Raw genomic sequence first — 20,109 nt, 5'->3', positions numbered from 1 at the left:
ATAAATCAAAGAATGCTGGGGAATTCTGGGGTAGGGAATTCTGGGAATTGAAGTTCACACATCTTAAAAGTTGCCAGGGTTGACAAATACTGCTCTTGCCTTACTCTAGGCACAAGCAATGCACCCGTTCTGCTTTTTTTAACTTAAGTTTTCTATTTATCACCTGAAAGGGGAGCTAAGGTGTTCCATAAAAGAGGTACCTGCAGCAACATGTCTCCAGGTTCAATTCTTCCATCAGCTGCAACGGCACCTCCCTTCATAATGGAACCAATGTAGATCCCTCCATCACCACGTTCGTTGCTTTGCCCAACAATGGAGATGCCCAGGAAATTGTATTTCTCTACAGAAAAGGGGATGTGCGGTTAGAACAGACATGTCAAACTCGTGACATCACGTGACATCGCACAACATAGCGGGACAGTTTTGCCATTGCCGGCAATGGGGTGGGTGTGGCTTTCGCATGACGCATCCAGCCCATGGGCTGGCAGTTTGACACCCCTGGTCTAGAACATCCCCCAAGCCCAAAGGCATTATTTGGTCTATTCCATCATTTGTGATAAGGTAAGGTAAGATAAAACCTTTATTATCATGTTTTCACTGTGAGCATACTGGCCCACATTAAAAATGAAATTCTGTTGTGTGCTCTCAAAAGAAACTATCTTCTCTACCCATACACATACATGATGCACATATACAGATGCTATATACATATACGTATATGTTTTCTGAGGTTTTCGCGGGTGTTCGTATGTGGATCTTTGGTTATTCGGGTTTTTCCCCGCGTAGAACTAAAGATGTAGGAGCGACGTTTCGACGGAATCCCATCCGTCATCATCAGGCTGGTGGCTTCTGCTTCCTTCTTCTGGGAGAAGCATGTGGCTGTTTGTTCCTGATGATGACGGATATATATATATATATATATATATATATATATATATATATATATATATATATATATATATATATATATATATATATATATATATATATATATATATATATATATACACACATACATACATACATATATGTGTGTATGTGTTATGTATGTGTATATGTATATATATACATATATATACCTATATATACACATATCTACACACACACATATCTACACATATACATACACTCTCTATATATATGTGTGTGTATGTGTGTGTTATGTATGTGTATATATATCTATATCCATACACACACACACACACATACACACACCGTGTTTCCCCCAAAATAAGCCCTAGTTAAGAGCTAGCCCACTCCATCCCACTGTCTGGTTGCTTGCTGTAGCAACGGGGCAGGAGGCCATGTGGCGTGCTGGTGCCGCCACCACGAGGTGAGGCAAGGCAGGTGGCAGGGGAGGTAGAACTGCCCCACGTGCCCCGCACCCATGCACCTCATGGCCCCCACAGCCTGGCCTCTCCCCATTCGGTGACCTCCCCACCCCGCCCATTCAATGACCCGGCTGCCATCCCATCTCCTCTTTCCTTTCACTCTCCTCCCAAGCCACATTGCTATGGGCAGGGGAGGCTCGGTCCCCTTTCCTGGTCCTCCACCGCCGTTTTGGAGCCAGGGGGGGTGAGTGACGACAAAAGGCTAGGCCGTCATTATGCAACAGCCACGTCTGCCACTGGAGGGGCTTTCTTCGGTTCTCGCCGCCCCTGCTTTGCCCCAGCCCACCCTGCAGATCACTGGGACACCTTTGGCCCCCTGCGCGCTTCCCACCTCCCGGAAAAATAAGACATAGCCTGAAAATAAGCCCTAATGGGTCGTTTGCAGCAAAAATAATATAAGACCCGGTTTTATTTTCAAGGAAACACAGGTATAAATTATTAATCACTGTCCATTTTGAACCCACAGTGGAAAGAGGAAGCTTGAGGGTTCACAAGGTTGATGCTACGTGGAACAAAACTGCAACCGAATCTGGATGTTCTGCTTCGGATCCAGCATGAAGAAAATATCATTAGCTACAGGTAGAACAAGGGGACGCGGTGGCTCAGTGGGTTAGGACGCTGAGCATGTTGATCTGAAGGTCGGCAGTTTGGCGGGTTGAATCCCGAGTGCCACATAGCAGAGTGAGCGCCTGTTACTCGTCCCAGCTTCTGCCAACCTAGCAGTTCGAAAGCACGTAAAAATACAAGTAGAAAAATAGGGACCACTCCGGTGGGAAGGTAACAGCGTTCTGTGCGCCTTTGGCGTCTAGTCATGCCGGCCACATGACCACGGAGACGTCCTCGGACAAGCGCTGGCTCTTCGGCTTTGAAACGGAGATGAGCACCGGCCCTTAGAGTCGGAAACGACTAGCACGCATGTGCGGGGGAACCTTTACCTTTACCTTTACAGGTAGAACAGACTTACTGCGGTTCATTTAGTGACCGCTCACAGTTGTAACAGCACTGGGGGGGAAAAGTGACTTATGGCTGTTTTTCACACTTACGACCACTGCGGCATCCCCACGGTCACGTGATCAAAAGTCAGACACTGGGCAACCGACTCATATTTATGACAGCTGCAATGTCCTGGGGTCAGGTGATCCCCTTTGGCAACCTTCTGACAAGCAATGGGGAAGCCACGTCAACAACTTCAGCGAGTCACACAGCAACGGTGACAAGAAAGTTTTGTAAAATGGGGCAAAACTCACTGAACAGCCGTTGGGCTCGATTGTGATCTGTAAGTTGAGGACTACCTATATTGGATCAAAAAGGAAAAAAAAAACCCTCTCCAAAGGCCTTCTCCATACTAAATTGTCACTTCACGACATTAAACGGATCGTCTTCCTTTCCCACCCCCACCCCCGTCTCCGAGCAGCCATATCTGGACTCACCCATGTTGAGCGTCACGGTGATGATATTCAGCGACATGGTGGAATCTGTGATGCTGCTGAAAGACGAAGACTGCAAGGAAAGGAGAAGACGAGATAAGAACAGGTGTGGTTCACCTGCCACAACTGACAAGACGGATTCGAGGTCCAACCACTAGGGAAAAGAATGGGGGGGGCAGGGAGGGGACAAAATGCCTTTCAAGGCTCTCCCTACAAATTTATAGAAGGTAGGACTGGTCCTAACACTTGCAAAGTTGTTTGAATAACAACAGAGTCGGAAGGGACCTTCTAATCCAGGGGTGTCAAACTCAATTTCACTGAGGGCCGCATCAGCATTGCGGTTGCCCTCAGGGGGCCAGGTGGGTGTGGCCAGGGTGGGTGTGGCCTACTGGGTGGGCATGGCTAGAGTGTGTATGGCCTACTGGGTGGGCGTGGCCTACTGGGTGGGCATGGCTAGAGTGTGTATGGCCTACTGGGTGGGCGTGGCCAGCTCTACATCGTTGGCATCAAGGGTGCCTATGGGGGCCTGGGCAGGAGTGGGACAGATCTGAGGGTCTCTGGCAGAAGGAGGGTCTCTGGGCCAGGGCCAAGGCAGCGGGGGCCGTTCCCTCCCTGTTTCCAGGATGGCTTTGCAGGCCGCATGGAACCACTTCGCGGGCCGGATCCGGCCCCCGGGCCTTGTGTTTGACATCTCTGTTCTAATCCATCCCCCTGCTCAAGCAGGAAACACTATATTATTCCAGACAATGGCTGCCCAAACTTTTCTTAAAAACCTCCAGTGCTGGAGCATCCAAAACCTCTGGAGGCCAGCTGTTCCACTGGTTAATTGTTCTAACCATTGGGAAAATTTCTCCTTTCTAGATTGCTTCTCTCCTTGACTAGTTTCCATCCATTGCTTCTCCTGTCTTCAGGTGCTTTGTGGTAACCCCTGAGATATTGGAACACTGCTATCATGTCCCCCTCTGGTCCTTCTCTTCATTAAACTAGACATAATCAAGGGACGCGGTGGCTCAGTGGGTTAGGACGCTGAGCTTGTCAATCAGAAGGTCGGTAGTTTGGCGGGTCGAATCCCGAGTGCCGCGTAACAGAGTGAGCGCCTGTTACTCGTCCCAGCTTCTGCCAACCTAGCAGTTCGAAAGCACGTAAAAATGCAAGTAGAAAAATAGGGACCACTACAGTGGGAAGGTAACAGCGTTCCGTGCGCCTTTGGCGTCTAGTCATGCCGGCCACATGACCACGGAGACGTCCTCGGACAAGCGCTGGCTCTTCGGCTTTGAAACGGAGATGAGCACCGGCCCCTAGAGTCGGAAACGACTAGCACGCATGTGCGGGGGAACCTTTACCTTTACCTTTTTAACCAATTCCTGCAACCTTTCTTCGTATGTTTTAGCCTCCAGGCCCTTGATCATCTTTGTCGCTCCTTTCTGCACTCTTTCTAGTAGAGCAGGGGGTCTTCAAACTCAGCCCTTTTATGACTTGTGGACTTCAACTCCCAGAATTCCTCAGCCAGCGTGCCTGTCTGAGGAATTCTGGGAGTTGAAGTCCACAAGTCATAAAAGAGCCAAGTTTGAAGAGCCCTGTTCTAGAGACTCAACATCTTTTTTATATTGCGGCAATCAAAACTGGATGTGACATCCCAAGTGTGGTGTTACCAAGGCCTTATAAAGTGGCACTAACGCTTCACTAACGCTTCTACCTTTCTGTGACACTGTCCCGTCTCCAACCCCCCCCCCCCAAGTCAAGCTTCTCACCCTCTCAATTCGGGCTACTTTCTGTTTCCGCCGACGGCGTTTATGCCTTCTCATAAGGCGCGAGGCGCTGCTTTGTTCCGTAGAGCTGCTGAACCTACAAGACAAAGAGCGGAGGAAGAATCAGAAGCTCATTTACCAGGAAGCAGTTAACAAGGGACAAAGAAGGGCATCACGTTTGGGTCCCTGGATGAAAGCTTAAGAGTCATTCGGTACAACCCCCTTTACAAAACAAGATCATCTCAGATGCCATCCTTGGTTCCATTGTAAAATAAAATGGTCAGGTCTGCCATCCGCAAAAACAAGGCAGAAATAGAAACCTTTACTGTCAAATGGAATTTTCTCATTTATTTAAAGATTTTAATGTGGCTGCCCAACTCAAACCTTGCATATAAAAATTCCAGCTAAACTTCAAAACCTTAATAGGGACCAGGAAATCACATTCATACCCCTCTCCATGACTATTCTGTATGGGTGGTCCTTGACTTAGATCAGGGGTCCCCAACCCCTGGTCCGTGGACCGGTACGGGCCATGGGATGCCAGCAACCAGTCCGCACAAACCAGCAAAGCCCCATCCGCGGGATGCAGTCAGCACACAAAACCACGCACCCTCCGGTCCACGGAAAAAACTTCTCCCCACATAACCGGTCCCTGGTACCCAAAAGGTTGGGGGACCTCTGGCTTAGATCACAATTGGGACCGAGTGGATTTTCATTGCCAAGCAAGGAGATTACTAAGTGAATCCTGTCCAATTTTTTACAACCCTTTGTGCCACCACTGTTAAGCGAATCACTGCAGTTGTTAAAAGAGATTCACGCACTTGTGAAGCGAATCTGACTTCCTCGTTGTACACATATGACTGTGTATCATCAGACCCATCTACTGCGATAATTCAGTTCGCAGATGATACTACCGTACAGTGCTTTTTTTGTAAAAGAAAAAGGTGCCGGAACTCACACATATCATACAACCCGCCTTGCCTATCCTACAAGGTTCCATCCAAAAAAGGTGCCGGAACTCCGTTCTGAGCGTTCTATGAGAAAAAAAGCCCTGTTACCGTAGTGGGTCTTATTACAGATGGGGATGAGACTGCATATAGGGCAGAGGTACAAAAACTATCCATATGGTGTTGCAACAACAACTTGCACCTGAACATCGGCAAGACAAAAGAGATGGTGCTAGACTTCCAGAGGAAAAAGTAGGAACCTGCACCACTTTACATCGGGGGGGGGGGGGCTGTGTGGAGAGAGTTTCCTCCTTTAAATTTCTGGGAGTCTACCTCTGCGAAGATCTGACCTGGAAAGTTAATACAACCCAGATGGCCAGAAAGGCCCAACAGAGACTCCACTTCCTCAGGGTCTTGCAGAAGAACAGGGTAGAACAACGGCTAATGACCCTCTTTTACCGGTCTACTATAGAGAGCGTCCTCTCGTACGGTATTGTGGTTTGGTATGCTGGCCTGACAGCTGCGGATAGGAAAGTATTACAGAGGGTAGTGAGCACAGCACAAGACATTGTGGGCTCTCCCCTGACACCACTGGATGACATCGCCAGGGCTCGTTGCCTTGGAAGAGGGAGGAAAATTCTCAGGGACGACTCACACCCTGGTCGGTATCTCTTTACTCTCCTACCATCGGGTAGGAGATACAGGAGTACAGCGAGCCGTACCAACAGGCTGAAGAACAGCTTTTATCCATGGGCTGTTAGGCTTTTGAACGGGATATAATTTTATAAACTTTATGCATGATTGACTTGCGAGGCCGGTGCGTTGTGCAATTAGCTCCCATGGTATAATTATTATTATTATTATTATTAATTTAATTTATATACCGCCCTTCTCTCAAGAGACTCAGGGCGGTTAACAGGGCAATACATAAAAAACAGATACAAAAGTTAAAATTATTAAAACATGATTAAACAATGCCCATAATACAAATTTAAAATTAAAGTCATAATAACAAACCCACCCTGTCCCATCAGGCCAGGCCCGCTTCCTTAAAGAGATGGGTTTTAAGGTCGCGCCGGAAGGAGCGGAGGTCGGGCGCCATCCGGAGCTCTACCGGAAGATGGTTCCATAAGTCCGGTGCACCCACAGAGAACGCTCTCCCCCTGGGGGCCACCAGTCGGCATTCTTTGACCGGTGGCACCCTGAGGAGGCCCTCTCTGTGGGAGCGTACTGGGCGGAGGGAAGTTGACGCCGGCTGCAGGTGCTCCCCAAGGTATTCTGGACCCATGCCATGGAGGGCTTTGTAGGTCATTACCAACACCTTGAACCTCACCCGGAAGACAACTGGTAACCAATGCAGCTCGCGGAGCAAAGGTGTAACACGGGAGTATCGGGAGACCCCCGACACAACTCTCGCGGCTGCATTCTGTACCAGTTGGAGCCTCCGAGTGGTCTTCAAGGGTAGCCCCATGTAGAGAGCGTTGCAGTAATCAAGACGAGAGGTCACGAGCGCATGAGTGACCGTGCGCAAGGCATCCCGGTCTAGATAGGGCCGCAACTGGCGCACCAGGCGAACCTGGGCGAACGCCCCCCTAGTTACAGCTACAATATGGTCTTCTAAAGAGAGCTGTGAATCTAGGAGGACTCCCAAGTTGCGAGCCCTATCTACAGGAGGTAATGACTCACCCCCCATAATGAGGGGTGGGATATCCTGAATATCCCGGGATGCCGGTACGCACAGCCACTCCGTCTTGTCAGGGTTGAGCTGAAGTCTGTTCCTCCCCATCCAGACCCGGACCGCCTCCAGGCACCGGGACATCACGTCGAGGGCATCACTGGGGTGGTTTGGGGTCGAAATGAAAAGTTGGGTATCATCAGCATACTGATGATACCCAACTCCAAAACCACGAATGATCTCACCCAGCGGTTTCATGTAGATGTTGAACAGAAGGGGCGAGAGGACCAACCCCTGAGGAGGGTTTGTGTCACTGTAAGCTGGGGGTGGCGGCTACAAAACTGCAAGTTAAGGAGAAGTGGGTGGAGGGGCACAGTAGCTAAGTCCTTGATTGGACCCTCTTTGCTTTTAAACTGCCAGAGGCTGCTGGGAAAAGCTACAAAACTGCAAGTTAAGGAGAAGTGGGTGGAGGGGCACAGTAGCTAAGTCCTTGATTGGACCCTCTTGATTGGACCCTCTAGATAGATAGAGAGAGAGAGAGAGAGACAGACAGACAGACAGACAGACAGAAAGACACAGATAGACAGATATAGATAGATGGACAGACAGATAGAATGCTTAGATACAGCTTCCAGTTTATCACACAGCTGCTATGGACAGCTGCGAGACTTGCTCTCTCTCTCCCCCGTCCAGTTTTGCATCGCTGGGGGGGGCCCTAAAAAGGGCCGAAAGTTGCCCCGAAGAGGCAACCAGCAAGGAGGGGTGTTTGCTGGATCGCGGGAAAGCCGCAACTCTCCCGTTAGACCTGCCGATCCCTCCAAACCGGCGGATAAAAGGACCGGCCATTATGGCTCGTCCCTAGGCTATGAACAGCCAAAGTCACATTTTCCACCAGGCAACTCTTAAAAGCAGCACGGAAGAGACTGGGTGAGATCTAACTCTTTAGAACATGTTTTATTGTTTAGGGCTACTTGGTTTAATTTATTTTAATTTTTGTATATTATGTGTTGTATATAGTGTTTTAATTGCCCTGTACACCGCCCCGAGTCCTTCGGGAGAGGGGTGGTATATTAATAATAATAATAATAATAATAATAATAATAATAATAATAATAATAATAATAATAATAATAATAATAATAATAACTTTCTGTACCTCCTTAAGCTGCTAAGCATTTCCCCACCACCACCCTGCGGTGAGGGAAGGGGGATTTAAGCCAGCCCTCCCTCCAGAAAGGGCGGCGACTAAATACCCAGGGGCGTTTTAAACGTTGGAAAAGTAACTGAATCCCAATTGGAACTTTATTTCTTAAAGCATACGGATTGAAAGATCTGTTATCTCCTATTTTTCACTGTCTACGTCTGTTGGAAATCTGGATTCTTTCTTATGAAAAGAAAAAAGAAAAACTGAAAAGATTAAGACAACTTTGGGACTCAAAGGGAAACTTTAAAAAGGGGCCTGGCTGACTGCCCCGGGAAATAGATAAGATACATAACCTTGAGAACATTGAAACAACAGCTGTGAAAGGCTTTGTGTTCTCTACCTAGAAAGAAAAAAAAATCTCTCTTTTGGATTTTCTAAGTGCAAAGCCTTTAGCTTAAAATACCAATATGGAAGCAAGACCAGGAACAAAATTTACTTATGGACGAAGATCAACAAACTCTCGCTATGTTAAAAACGCTAATCCAAATTCTTACCACAGCCAATGAAATACTAAGAGGCTATGTGAAGGAACAAGAAGTCAGCCAAGATATGAAAGCCCAAACTTTGACTACAACTAAAGAATCATCTATAACAAAATACAATAGAAAAAAAAATGAAACGTCCAAGTACGATGATAGAAGAATCTACTATTAAACAAATGTTGATATTTGAAAATCCAGAAAAGACATTGACAGCTTGGAAAAAGGAAAAGGTTTCTTATACAACTCAGAAGGAACTAGAGGATCTAGAAAAAGAACAGATGGAGGAGAAGATAAACAATTCAGAACAACTACGCTGATATGGAAGAATAAAGAGACGACCCAATAGACCAGGGGTCTTCAAACTTGGCCCTTTTATGACTTGTGGACTTCAACTCCCAGAATTCCTCAGCCAGCGTGTCTGGCTGAGGAATTCTGGGAGTTGAAGTCCACAAGTCATAAAAGGGACAAGTTTGAAGACCCCTGCAATAAACCTACAAGTCCTCTCAAAAAAATGGCATCGGATGGTTTTGCCAGTATCAAATAATATACATGACATTGCAAGCAGATTGGTTGGATGACCCAAAAATAAGGACATGGAAGATGATTTGGCAAAGGAAAAAAGGCAGAATAAGACTCAAGAAGAATGGAGTTTCGACCATCTTATTGAAATCTGAAACAGAATGTACTTAGATAAGATGTGTATGTTGAACACAAGACATTGTTATGAACTGAGATAAAGAAAAAATTTTGGTTATTAAAATTTAGCAGTATAAATATTAATAGCTAATTTGAATATTGATTTGTGCATAAAGGTCATGTAAAGGTGAATAATGTAGACAAGCCAAACACCTATTGTTGAAAGTAATAAATAGGTCCATATAGAATGTTAAAAACGAAAACCTATCTGTTTAAGCGATAGCAGATACAAAGAGGAAGAGAGGCAGTGTCAAATATTGAAATAAAAAGAAATTATGATTACTACTTAAAAAAAACAATTGAAAATTAGCAAAAAGGAAGGATATTATATTGTATCCTTAATTTGTTTACATAGAGGGTGAGAAGTTAAGTAAACGGGATGTGTATTTTTATTAGATTTTGTGAGGGATAGTGATAGATGAATTGGGAGTATATTAAAAATCTTGGGAATGATAAATATTAAACGTTAAATCTAAATGTTAGTGGAAATTAAAATTGAAAAATCTATTAGGTCATTGATTGTCTAAAAGATTGTATGTTAAAATAATTAGAATATGTGTAAACTAAAAACTATGTATATATGTAAGAAAGTTATTTTCTATGTGATGGATAGGATAAAACTTGTTTTTAAATCTACAAATAGACAGTATATATGAAGGGGAAAAGAGAGGAGATGTTTATGGTAACAATTTGAAATCTGTACTAATATCTGTATGTAATTGAGTTACTACTACCCAGCCACCATGTTGCTTTTCAAATATGTAAATGTAATATCAGAAAATCAATAAAAATTATAAAAAATAGAATGTTTAGATAGAATGGATAGATAGATAGATAGATAGATAGATAGATAGATAGATAGATAGATAAGATAGATAGATATAGAATGTTTAGATAGAATGTTTAGAGATAGATATAGATAGAATGGATAGATAGATAGATAGATAGATAGATAGATAGATAGATAGATAGATGATAGATAGATAGATATAGAATGTTTAGATAGAATGTTTACATAGATATAGATAGAATGTTTAGATAGATAGATAGATAGATAGATAGATAGATAGATAGATAGATAGATAGATAGATAGAGGTAAAGGTTCCCCCGCACTTGCGTGCTAGTCGTTTCCAACTCTAGGGGCCAGTGCTCATCTCCGTTTCAGAGTCGAAGAGCCAGCGCTTGTCCGAGGACGTCTCCGTGGTCATGTGGCCGGCATGACTAGACGCCAAAGGAGCACGGAACGCTGTTACCTTCCCACCGTAGTGGTCCCTATTTTTCTACTTGCATTTTTACGTGCTTTCGAACTGCTAGGTTGGCAGAAGCTGGGACGAGTAACAGGCGCTCACTCTGTTACGTGGCACTCAGGATTCGACCCGCCAAACTGCCGACCATCTGATCAACAAGCTCAGCGTCCTAACCCACTGAGCCACCGCATCCCATAGATAGATAGATAGATAGATAGATAGATAGATAGATAGATAGATAGATAGAATGTTGAGAGAGAGAGAGAGAAATGTTTAGATAGGTAATGTTTATATAGTGAGATAATGTTTAAGCATTAATGGAGGAAGATAGCCAAAACTGATCTTTAAATAACTCGATGCAACTGATTCAAACAATCCAGTTCAAAGTCCATCAGTAGTTTGGTATGAAAATTTCCCAACAAAAACTGACCCTAAACCCGGCCTGAAAATGGCCATCTATTTCTTCTTCCAGGAAAATTTTACCTGAATGCTGGTCTACATCACTAACAAAATCAAAGCTTTACGTTAACCAGCATCAAAAAGTAAAATTATAGGGGGATGAGATCCTTGATGGATTTCTAATCATTGTGATTTTTTCTTAAAGGGGATCTATCTCCCAAGATTAGAAAAGCAGTCTCACTTTAATTCCTACGCCTAAAAAGACATAGACCAATATTTTTGAACATGGTCACAGAAAGTAGGGGCCAAATGCAGAACCTATCCATGATCTGGGTCCTATATCACAATTATGTCTGTTTGTTTGTTTATTGGTTAAATTTATTTGCCACCCATCTTGCTATGGGGCTACTTGGGGTTTTTAATTGGGGTTTTATATTTTATATTTTTATATTTTATATTTATATTTTTCAGGGATTAAATTTAATTATTTTTAATTGCTTTTAACTTTTGTATTGTATTGACTTTTTTAAATACCTTGTAAACCGCCCTGAGTCCTACGGGAAAAGGGCGGTATATAAATTCAATAAACTTAAACTTAAACTACTAAAGGCAGCTTACAACAGTAAACCAGGAAGAAAAATGAAAGGAGAGCAAACAGAAGTGAAATAGCAGAACGACAAGATAAACAAGGAAAAAAGACCACAAGGAGAAAACATCCAACAGGATAACCAAAAGATGGACAGGTGGAGAGCAGACAACAAAGGAGGGAAAGAGTGGAGTCTGACATCAACCCAGCAGCCACCTCCAGCGTAGAACGCCCCCTTCTGGTCCCCAGGCAAACTGGCAGACTCAGGTCTTTAGGCTCTTGAGGAAGGATAGGGGGGCAAATCATACCTTACAGAACAGAACGTTACGAAAGGTGGGCGCTGCAGCTCCCAAAGGTTGGAGTTGGTTGACAGATGGGATTCGGAGTAGGCCCTCTATTTCATTTCAGGGGTCTTCAAACTTGGCCCTTTTATGACTTGTGGACTTCCAACTCCCAGAATCCCTCAGCCAGGCACGCCGGCTGAGGAATTCTGGGAGTTGAAGTCCACAAGTCATAAAAGGGCCAGGTTTGAAGACCCCCTGATCTATTTAGCCATAATGTGCTCTGCTTCTTTTGTCTTAGTACAGGGGTGGGGAACACTGGCCCTTTTATGGCTTGTGGACTTCAATTCCCAGAATTCCTGAGCCAGCATGGCTGGCTGGCTCAGGAATTCTGGGAGTTGAATTCCACAAGTCATAAAGGGGCCGGCGTTCCCCCACCTCTGCCTTAGTAGGATCTGTGCCCCTGGGCAAATCTGATTTATAAACCTTTTACAGACTAATGACCATAACTGAGCCCAAAATTTCCGTTGCTAAGTGAAGACGGCTGTTTAAGTGAGTTGTCCCCCATTTCATGACCCTTCTCACCACAGTTCTTAAGTGAATCACTGCAGCTGTAACACGGCGGGAAAGGGAATCTGGGCTCCCCCACTGACTTTATCAGAAAGCTGCGAAAGGACATCACATGACCCCCGGGGACGCTGCGACCGTCATAAATGTCTGCCAGTTGCCAAGTGTCTGAACTTGGATCACGTGACCACGGGGGGATGCTGCAATGGTTGTGAAGTGTGGGAAAAATTGTCCCAGCTCACTTTTTGCCACGCCGCCGCAACTGGGAATTATCACTAAACAACCTGTTCTAAGTCTAGGACTACCTGTACCATCAGCAAATGCAAGACGCCGTCATAAATATGGGCCCGTTGCCCACGGGGATGCTGCAACAGTCGTATGTCTGAAAAAGGGTCGTAAGTCAGTTTTCAGTGCCGTTGTAACTTCGAACAGTCACTAAACGAATGGTTGTAAGTCAAGGGCTACCTGTGCTTTAGCACAGAGGTCCCCAACCTTTTGGGCACCAGGGACTGGTTCTGTGGAGAGAGTTTTTTTCCACAAACCGGAGGGTGCGTGGTTTTGTGTGCTGCTTGCATCCGGCGGATGGGGCTTTGTTCGTGCAGACCGGTAGCTGGCATGCCGTGGCCCCCGGGGGTTGGGGACCCCTGCTTTGGCATGTCAAGTAAACCTGGCCATCTGGAACCTATTTGATAAATCAACTGAATGTAGTGTGCGATCCCAACCCTTATTAGAAAAGATTCTCCATCAACAAGTCACTTAATACCGGAAAGAAAAAAAAGAGACTTAAAGCGTCTTGTACAAGAGTTGTTTCACCTTCTAACTCTCTCCTCACCTGCTGGTGGAATCATCCTCATCGGAATCGAAGAAGCTGGTGGTCTCCAGTTCACTACTCATCAGGGTGGAGGAGCTTTCATAACCCCCGAGTTCCCGCCGCCGGTCCCCCTTGGTCATCCCGTTCACCCTGGGGGCTGGAGGAAGCAGGGACTGAGTCGCTTTCTTTGTGAAAAAGTACCACGTACAATGCAGCCTGTTTCGCTTATTCACTCTTTCTACTCCACCTTCTCTCTCGGGAGCGCAAGGCACTGCATGTCAGAATGAGACCCTGGCCACCTCACTCCAGCCGCCCCACTGTATCTGACTCACCAGAGCCGGGGCCAACTCAGCCGCGGAACCATTCAATGCGGGATAACTCCAGAGAGGGACAGGTAGAACTGCAGCGGACCCCAGCCTGAAAGACTTCTAATCTGACAAGGTTCAAACCTAAAGCAACACAAGGCCCATGTTGAATTGTCCCACAAGAGGTCGGGCGGGATGAGTTGGCCAGGGCGAGAAGCTTGGTGCAAGTCAGCCACAGCGAATTGTCCTAGACCAGGGGGGTCTTCAAACTTGGCCCTTTTATGACTCGTGGACTTCCACTCCCAGAATTCCTCAGCCAGCGTGCCTGGCTGAGGAATTCTGGGAGTTGAGGTCCACGAGTCATAAAAGGGCCAAGTTTGAGGACCTGTGACCTGGACCAGGAATGGGGAACCTTGGCTCTTTTATGACTTGTGGACTTCAACTCCCAGAATTCCTCAGCCAGCCATGCTGAGGGGAAAGGGAGAGGTTTCCAAGCTGAGCCATGCTGGCTCAGGAATTCTGGGAGTTGAAGTCCACGAGTCATAAAAGAACCAAGATTCCCCACCCCTGTCCTAGACCCCTGCATGTGGCCATTGAGGCTAGGGGAGCCCTCTCTATTTTAATTCCAAAATAAGCACCCCATGAGTAGGTGAAGCTCAGAGGGTGTGCATGGCCCAAAGTCGTCACATGTCACCTGGCACTGCCTGTTGAACTCAAGCGTGCATTTTCCTGACCTTGCGTGGCTACCCTGCAAACGCAGGAATTAGGCCCAGCTCTTTTAAGGAGACCCAAGCCGGGCTGAAAACATATTCCATTTCTACTTCTATTCTAATATTTATTGGATTGATAAAGGCCGTCCAAATCAAAGAACGCAACCCTGGGTAACATATAATCGAGGACAACAGAAATAAAATAAATGCCTAAAACGCAGTATATCAGTATGAAATACAGAATATAAAACAGTAACAAACAAATAATAATAATAATAATAATAATAATAATAATAATAATAATAATAATAATAATAATAATAATAACAACAACCCAAAGGCTAAATTCACCCAGTTCCCAAACTCACTAACTGCATTTTAACTTATCAGTTTGGGGGAATCCAGCCTCAGGGGATGAACTGAACAAATTAGGACTTAGCGCAAGGAAACACGTTGTGGGAACACAGCCATGGGTTTGATTTCAAAAGGGGGGGGGAATTCCTCACCGTGCTCAGGACCCTCTTTTCTGCGAGGCCGTTCCCTCTGAACCGACACCACCGAGTCGGTCTCTGTCTCATTATCCAAGTTCTCTCGGCTTCCCCCACTATTTGGGCTGCAAGGCAAAAACATATATTTCAGTTGGTACCGTACTTCCCTGAAAATAAGACCTAATCAGAAAATGTTTTTTTTTTCAGGATGATCGTAATATAAGCCCCACCCCAAAAATAAGCCCCAGTTAAGATCGTCAGCCAGATGGATGCATTTAGTCCCATATTTCCCCCCCAAATAAGACCTAACCGGAAAATGAGTCCTAATCCGTCTTTTGGAGCAAAAATTAATATTCTGGGGAAGCACGGTAGCACACCCCAACACCCCCTCCTCTAGTTTAATGAAGAGACGGGTGAGGGGTGACATGATAGTAGCCTTCCAATATTTGAAGGGCTGCCCCAAAGAAGAGGGAGTCAAGCTATTCTCCAAAGCACCAGAAGGCAGGACAAGAAGCAACGGATGGAAACTCATCAAGGACAGAAGCAACCGCGAACTAAGGAGAAACTTCCTGACAGTGAGAACAATTAACCAGTGGAACAACCTGCCTCCAGAAGCTGTGAAATTTGTTAAGTGAGTTTCACTCATTTACATTTGTTAAATGAATCACTGCAGTTCTTAAATTAACAATGTGGTTGTGAAGTGAATCTGGTTTCCCCCTTGACATTGCTGGTTGGAAGGCCGCAAAAGATGATCACATGACCCTGGGACATTACAGCCGTCATAAGTGCATGCCAGTTGCCAAGCATCTGAATTCTGATCACCTGACCACAGGGATGCTGCAATGGTTGTTAAGTATGAAAAACAGTCATCAGTCACTTTTTTCAGTGCCCTTGTAACCTGAAACGGTCACTAAACAAGTGGCTGTAAGTCCAGCCACTGGTACAGTAGAGCCACTGGTTCAACTGTCCAACAGATTTTACTCCCAGTTTTTTAAGCAAAAGGACCCCCAATTTCTGCACCAGAGGGCCTTTTTAATAAAAGACCTAAGTCAGGGGTAGGAAACCTTGGCTCTTTTATGACTTGCGGACTTCAGCTCCCAGAATTCCTGAGCCTGGCTGAAGAATTCTGGGAGTTTAAGTCCACGAGTCATAAAAGGGCCAAGGTTGCCTACCCCTGGCCTAAGTTATGGATGCTTTTTCCTAACCACCCAAAGCTTGTCAGTTAGCTCTGAGCTGCAAGCTTTCCAACACAAAGTGCAAATTAACATCAGTATATTTAAAATCTGGTGTCAGCTTTGGTACCCGAAAAGGAAAGTCTTTTGGGTTGGTAATGAATCCATACAGATCAATGTATATGTATTTATGCGTAAAGGTATAAGTATACACATTATGTTATATATGGCGTGTTTATGTGTGTTGTGTATGTGTACGCTTTTGAGAGCAGGCAACAGATTTTGATTTTAAATGTGTGCCAGTGTGCCCACAATAAAAAAAGACAATAAAGTTTATCTTATTTTTATGCCACCAAACCTAGGGAACTGTCCCTGCTGCTTATATTGCAAAAAGATCCAATAATTCCAGGCTCAAAGTATTAAGGATCTAAAACCATGGTGGCGAACCTATGGCACCCGTGCCACAGGTGGCATGCAGCGCCCTCTCTGTGGGCACATGCACCATCGTCCTAGGCCAGGGGTAGGCAACCTCGGCTCTTTTATGACTCATGGACTTCAACTCCTAGAATTCCTGAGGCAGCGCTGCCTCAGGAATTCTGGGAGTTGAAGTCCATGAGTCATAAAAGAGCCGAGATTGCCTACCCCTGGCCTAGGCCTTCAGCTGAGTTTTATAAAACCTTTTCGCTTTAGGCCTCCGCCATCGTGTGCAAAAAAAAAAAAAGGTTCAATCAATCAACCAATTTCAACTTCTCGCAGGAAAAAAAAAGATCTCACAAAATCGGAACTGATTGATTGATTGAACTTTTTAGTCCCACCCAGTCTGCTGTTACCACTGCGGCCACGCCCACCCAATGGGCCACGCCCACCCAATGGGCCACTCCCACCCAATGGGCCATGTGTACCCAACACCCAACGATACATAAGTGGGTTTTGGGTTGCAGTTTGGGCACTCCGTCTCTAAAAGGTTCGCCGTCACTGATCTAAAACATAATACAGTAGTCCGTGACATACAACAACAGTTCATTTAGCGACTGTGTGACATTACAATGGCAGTGAAAAAAGTGACTTGGGGCCATTTTTCACACTTACGACCGTTCCAGCATCCCCACGGTCGTGTGATCAAAATTCAGACGCTTTGTAAAGGACTCATATTTACGACGGTCGCAGCATCTCCCTGGGATCACGTGATCCCCTCTGGTGACCTTCTGACAAGCAAAGTTAATGGGGAAGCCGGATTCACTTAACAACCGTTTTACTAACTTAACGACTGAAGTTATTCATTTGACAACAGTGGCAAAAAAGGGTGTAAAGTGGGGCAAAAATCACTTAACAACCGTCTCAGTGAGCAAGAGAAGTTTGGGGATCAATTGTTGCCGTAAATCAAGGACTATCTCAGGGGTAGGCAACCGTGGCTCTTTTATGACTCGGGGACTTCAACTCCCAAAATTCCTGAGCCAGCCACGCTTGAGGGGAAAGGGAGAGGTTTCCAAGCTGAGCCAGGCTGGCTCAGGAATTCTGGGAGTTGAAGTCCACGAGTCAAAAAAGAGCCATGGTTGCCTACCCCTGGACTATCTTAACTTTCTGCTCGACCCAAAACCTGGCATTGCTACTTCACTTACTGAAAGGAAGGAGGCCTGGAATCTCCGATGCCTCCGGTTCGCTCGATGGAGGGCGGCAATTCCGGCTGACTCTCGGCACAGACGGACCCAGCGTCCGAATGAGATCCCTCAGCAGACACCAGCTGGAAGAAGAAAGGTCAGAGAAGATAAGCCAACTGGGAGAGAAAAGAAACTTTTCGTTTTGGAAGGGAAGAAAAGGCAAGGTTCCTACAAAATATCAAAGCAATCCTTAAGTCTAATGCCTTGTTTATCAACGTGGGCAATTTTGAAGGTGTGCAGACAGTATGATGATGATGATGGTGATGTGGGAATTCTGGGAGTTCACACAAACTGGCTGGGGAATTCTCTGAGTTGAAGTCCCGATATGCTGGCTGGGGAATTCTGGGAGTTGAAGTCCACACATGCTGGCTGGGGAATTCTGAGAGTTGAAATCCGGACATACTGGCAAGGGAATTCTGGGAGTTGAAGTCCACACATGCTGGCTGGGGAATTCTGGGAGTTGAAGTCCACACATGCTGGCTGGGGAATTCTGGGAGTTGAAATCTGCACATACTGGCTGGGGAATTCTGGGAACTGAAGTCTACAAATACTGGCTAGGGAATTCTGGGAGTCGAAGTCCACATATGCTTGCTGGAAAATACTGATTCGAATGCCTATATTCAGTGACACCAAGCAACAAAGAGGTAATTCAGCTTCTGCAGCTGAGAAGGGAATCCCGTTTTTTAGCTGCTAAAATAAGACCCCAAGCAAAAATGCATTGATGACGATTCAGCAAAATATTCACATTTCCTAATATTAAAGCATAATCTGCTAATAGGATTTTCAGAAGAAAAACAACTTAATTCAGTCACTAGGTTCATACAGCCGCCTATCTCATGCACTTGACTCTGAGCAACTCAGAATATTAAAATAAGTAAAAATTGTTATCATTATTCTAATTATATTTCTATCCCGTTTTTTTTTAATATCTTAACTCCAGGCAGCAAACCTACCCAATGACATATTCAAATAAAATAAATAAAAATTAATGATCATCTGGGAGTACAGGAACTCCTCGACAGTGGCCAAATTTCCACTGCTATAAGCGAGACAGTTGTTAAGTGAATTTTGCCCCATTTTACGACCTTTCTTGCCCCAGTTTTTGAGGGAATCACTGCACTTTTTATATTAGTAAGACGGTCGTTAAGTGAATCTGGCTCCCCCTTTGACTTTGCCTGTCAGAAAGTCTCAAAAGGTGATCCACCTGACCCCGGAACAATGCGACCGTCATAAATATGAACCAGTTGCCAAGCATCTGAATTTGCATCACGTGACCCTGGGGGATGCTGCAGCGGCCGTGTGAAAAATGGCCGCAAGTCACTTTGCTCAGCGCCGTTGTTACTTTGAACGGTCACGAAATGAACTGTTGTAAGTCGAGGACTACCTATAATAAAAAGCACGGAGTCCTCCTGTGGAGATTGCCCGGCTAAGTGTGGGTGGAACAACGTTCAGACAGGGAGCTTGTGCTGAGGGATTTTTGGTTAGCCTCATAGCTCCTTACCTCATCAGCTTCCGGAAGATTCTGGTTTATTCCCCCACCTGCTTTTAAGATCTACAGGAAACCACCCAGTGAAATGATCAGGAGATTTCAAGTAAAATGGGGAGGACACCCAACACTGTCCCTCCTTTTCATCTGCTCCACGGGAGGCGGTGAAAACCTTGGAGCAGTGCCTAGGCTGGAGGAAGGCCAACACACTGACGCTCAAGCCAGACAAGACGAAAGTGGTGAATGCTCCAACCCTGGAAGTTTTTTAAGAAGAGACTGGACAGCCGTTTGTCTGAAATGGTAAAGGGCAGGGGTAGGCAACCTTGGCTCTTTTATGACTCGTGGACTTCAACTCCCAGAATTCCTGAGTCAGCCACGGTGGCTGGCGTCCTTGGTGCTCTCTGACCTTGGTTGCTAACACTGATGATGTTATGTAGTTGGGTAAAGAAATGTAGGCAAGAAAACAACCAAGCTCAGAGACCACCGAGGACCCCACAGTCTTCTCCTCCTCCTTCTTCTCTTCTTCCTCCTCCTCCTCCCCTTCCTCCTCCCCTCCCCCCCCCCCCACTTTCTAGCACTGATGATGTTACCTAGTTGGGTCACGGAACATCTGCAAGGATACACACAGCCCCCATTACGAAATACCAAGCAGGGTGGATATAATTCTCCCACGGCTCCTTATCCTCTTCATTCTTTCCGCACTGCCATGTTGCAATTGAGACCTTCGCCTCCCTTTCGATTCCTATAATTTTTTCAACCTCTTAGTATGCTCTTTCTTGATTTGTACGGACTTAAAAGTTGGCGTTCTTCCCTGCACCATCCAATCCA

At 45.6% G+C, this 20,109-nt stretch overlaps 1 protein-coding gene across 2 annotated transcripts in view; it reads right to left on the bottom strand.

Moving 5' to 3' along the window:
• Positions 1–20,109, bottom strand: part of DVL3 (dishevelled segment polarity protein 3) — an 88,781-nt gene that overhangs the window by 32,773 nt on the left and 35,899 nt on the right. For both annotated transcript variants that reach the window (XM_083363933.1, XM_083363932.1), the window contains exons 3-8: positions 17,757–17,878; positions 14,984–15,090; positions 13,484–13,619; positions 4,570–4,663; positions 2,822–2,891; positions 201–340 (exon numbers count right to left, since the gene is read on the bottom strand). In XM_083363933.1, coding sequence (XP_083220059.1) covers positions 201–340; positions 2,822–2,891; positions 4,570–4,663; positions 13,484–13,619; positions 14,984–15,090; positions 17,757–17,878 — 669 coding nt within the window. The remainder of the gene's footprint in view (positions 1–200; positions 341–2,821; positions 2,892–4,569; positions 4,664–13,483; positions 13,620–14,983; positions 15,091–17,756; positions 17,879–20,109) is intronic.

Source organism: Vipera ursinii (genome assembly GCF_947247035.1).
Source record: "Vipera ursinii genome assembly, chromosome: 5".
NCBI lineage: Eukaryota > Metazoa > Chordata > Lepidosauria > Squamata > Viperidae > Vipera > Vipera ursinii.
The sequence above is the reverse complement of the archived record's forward strand: the minus strand, read 5'-3'. Positions and strand labels throughout refer to the sequence as shown.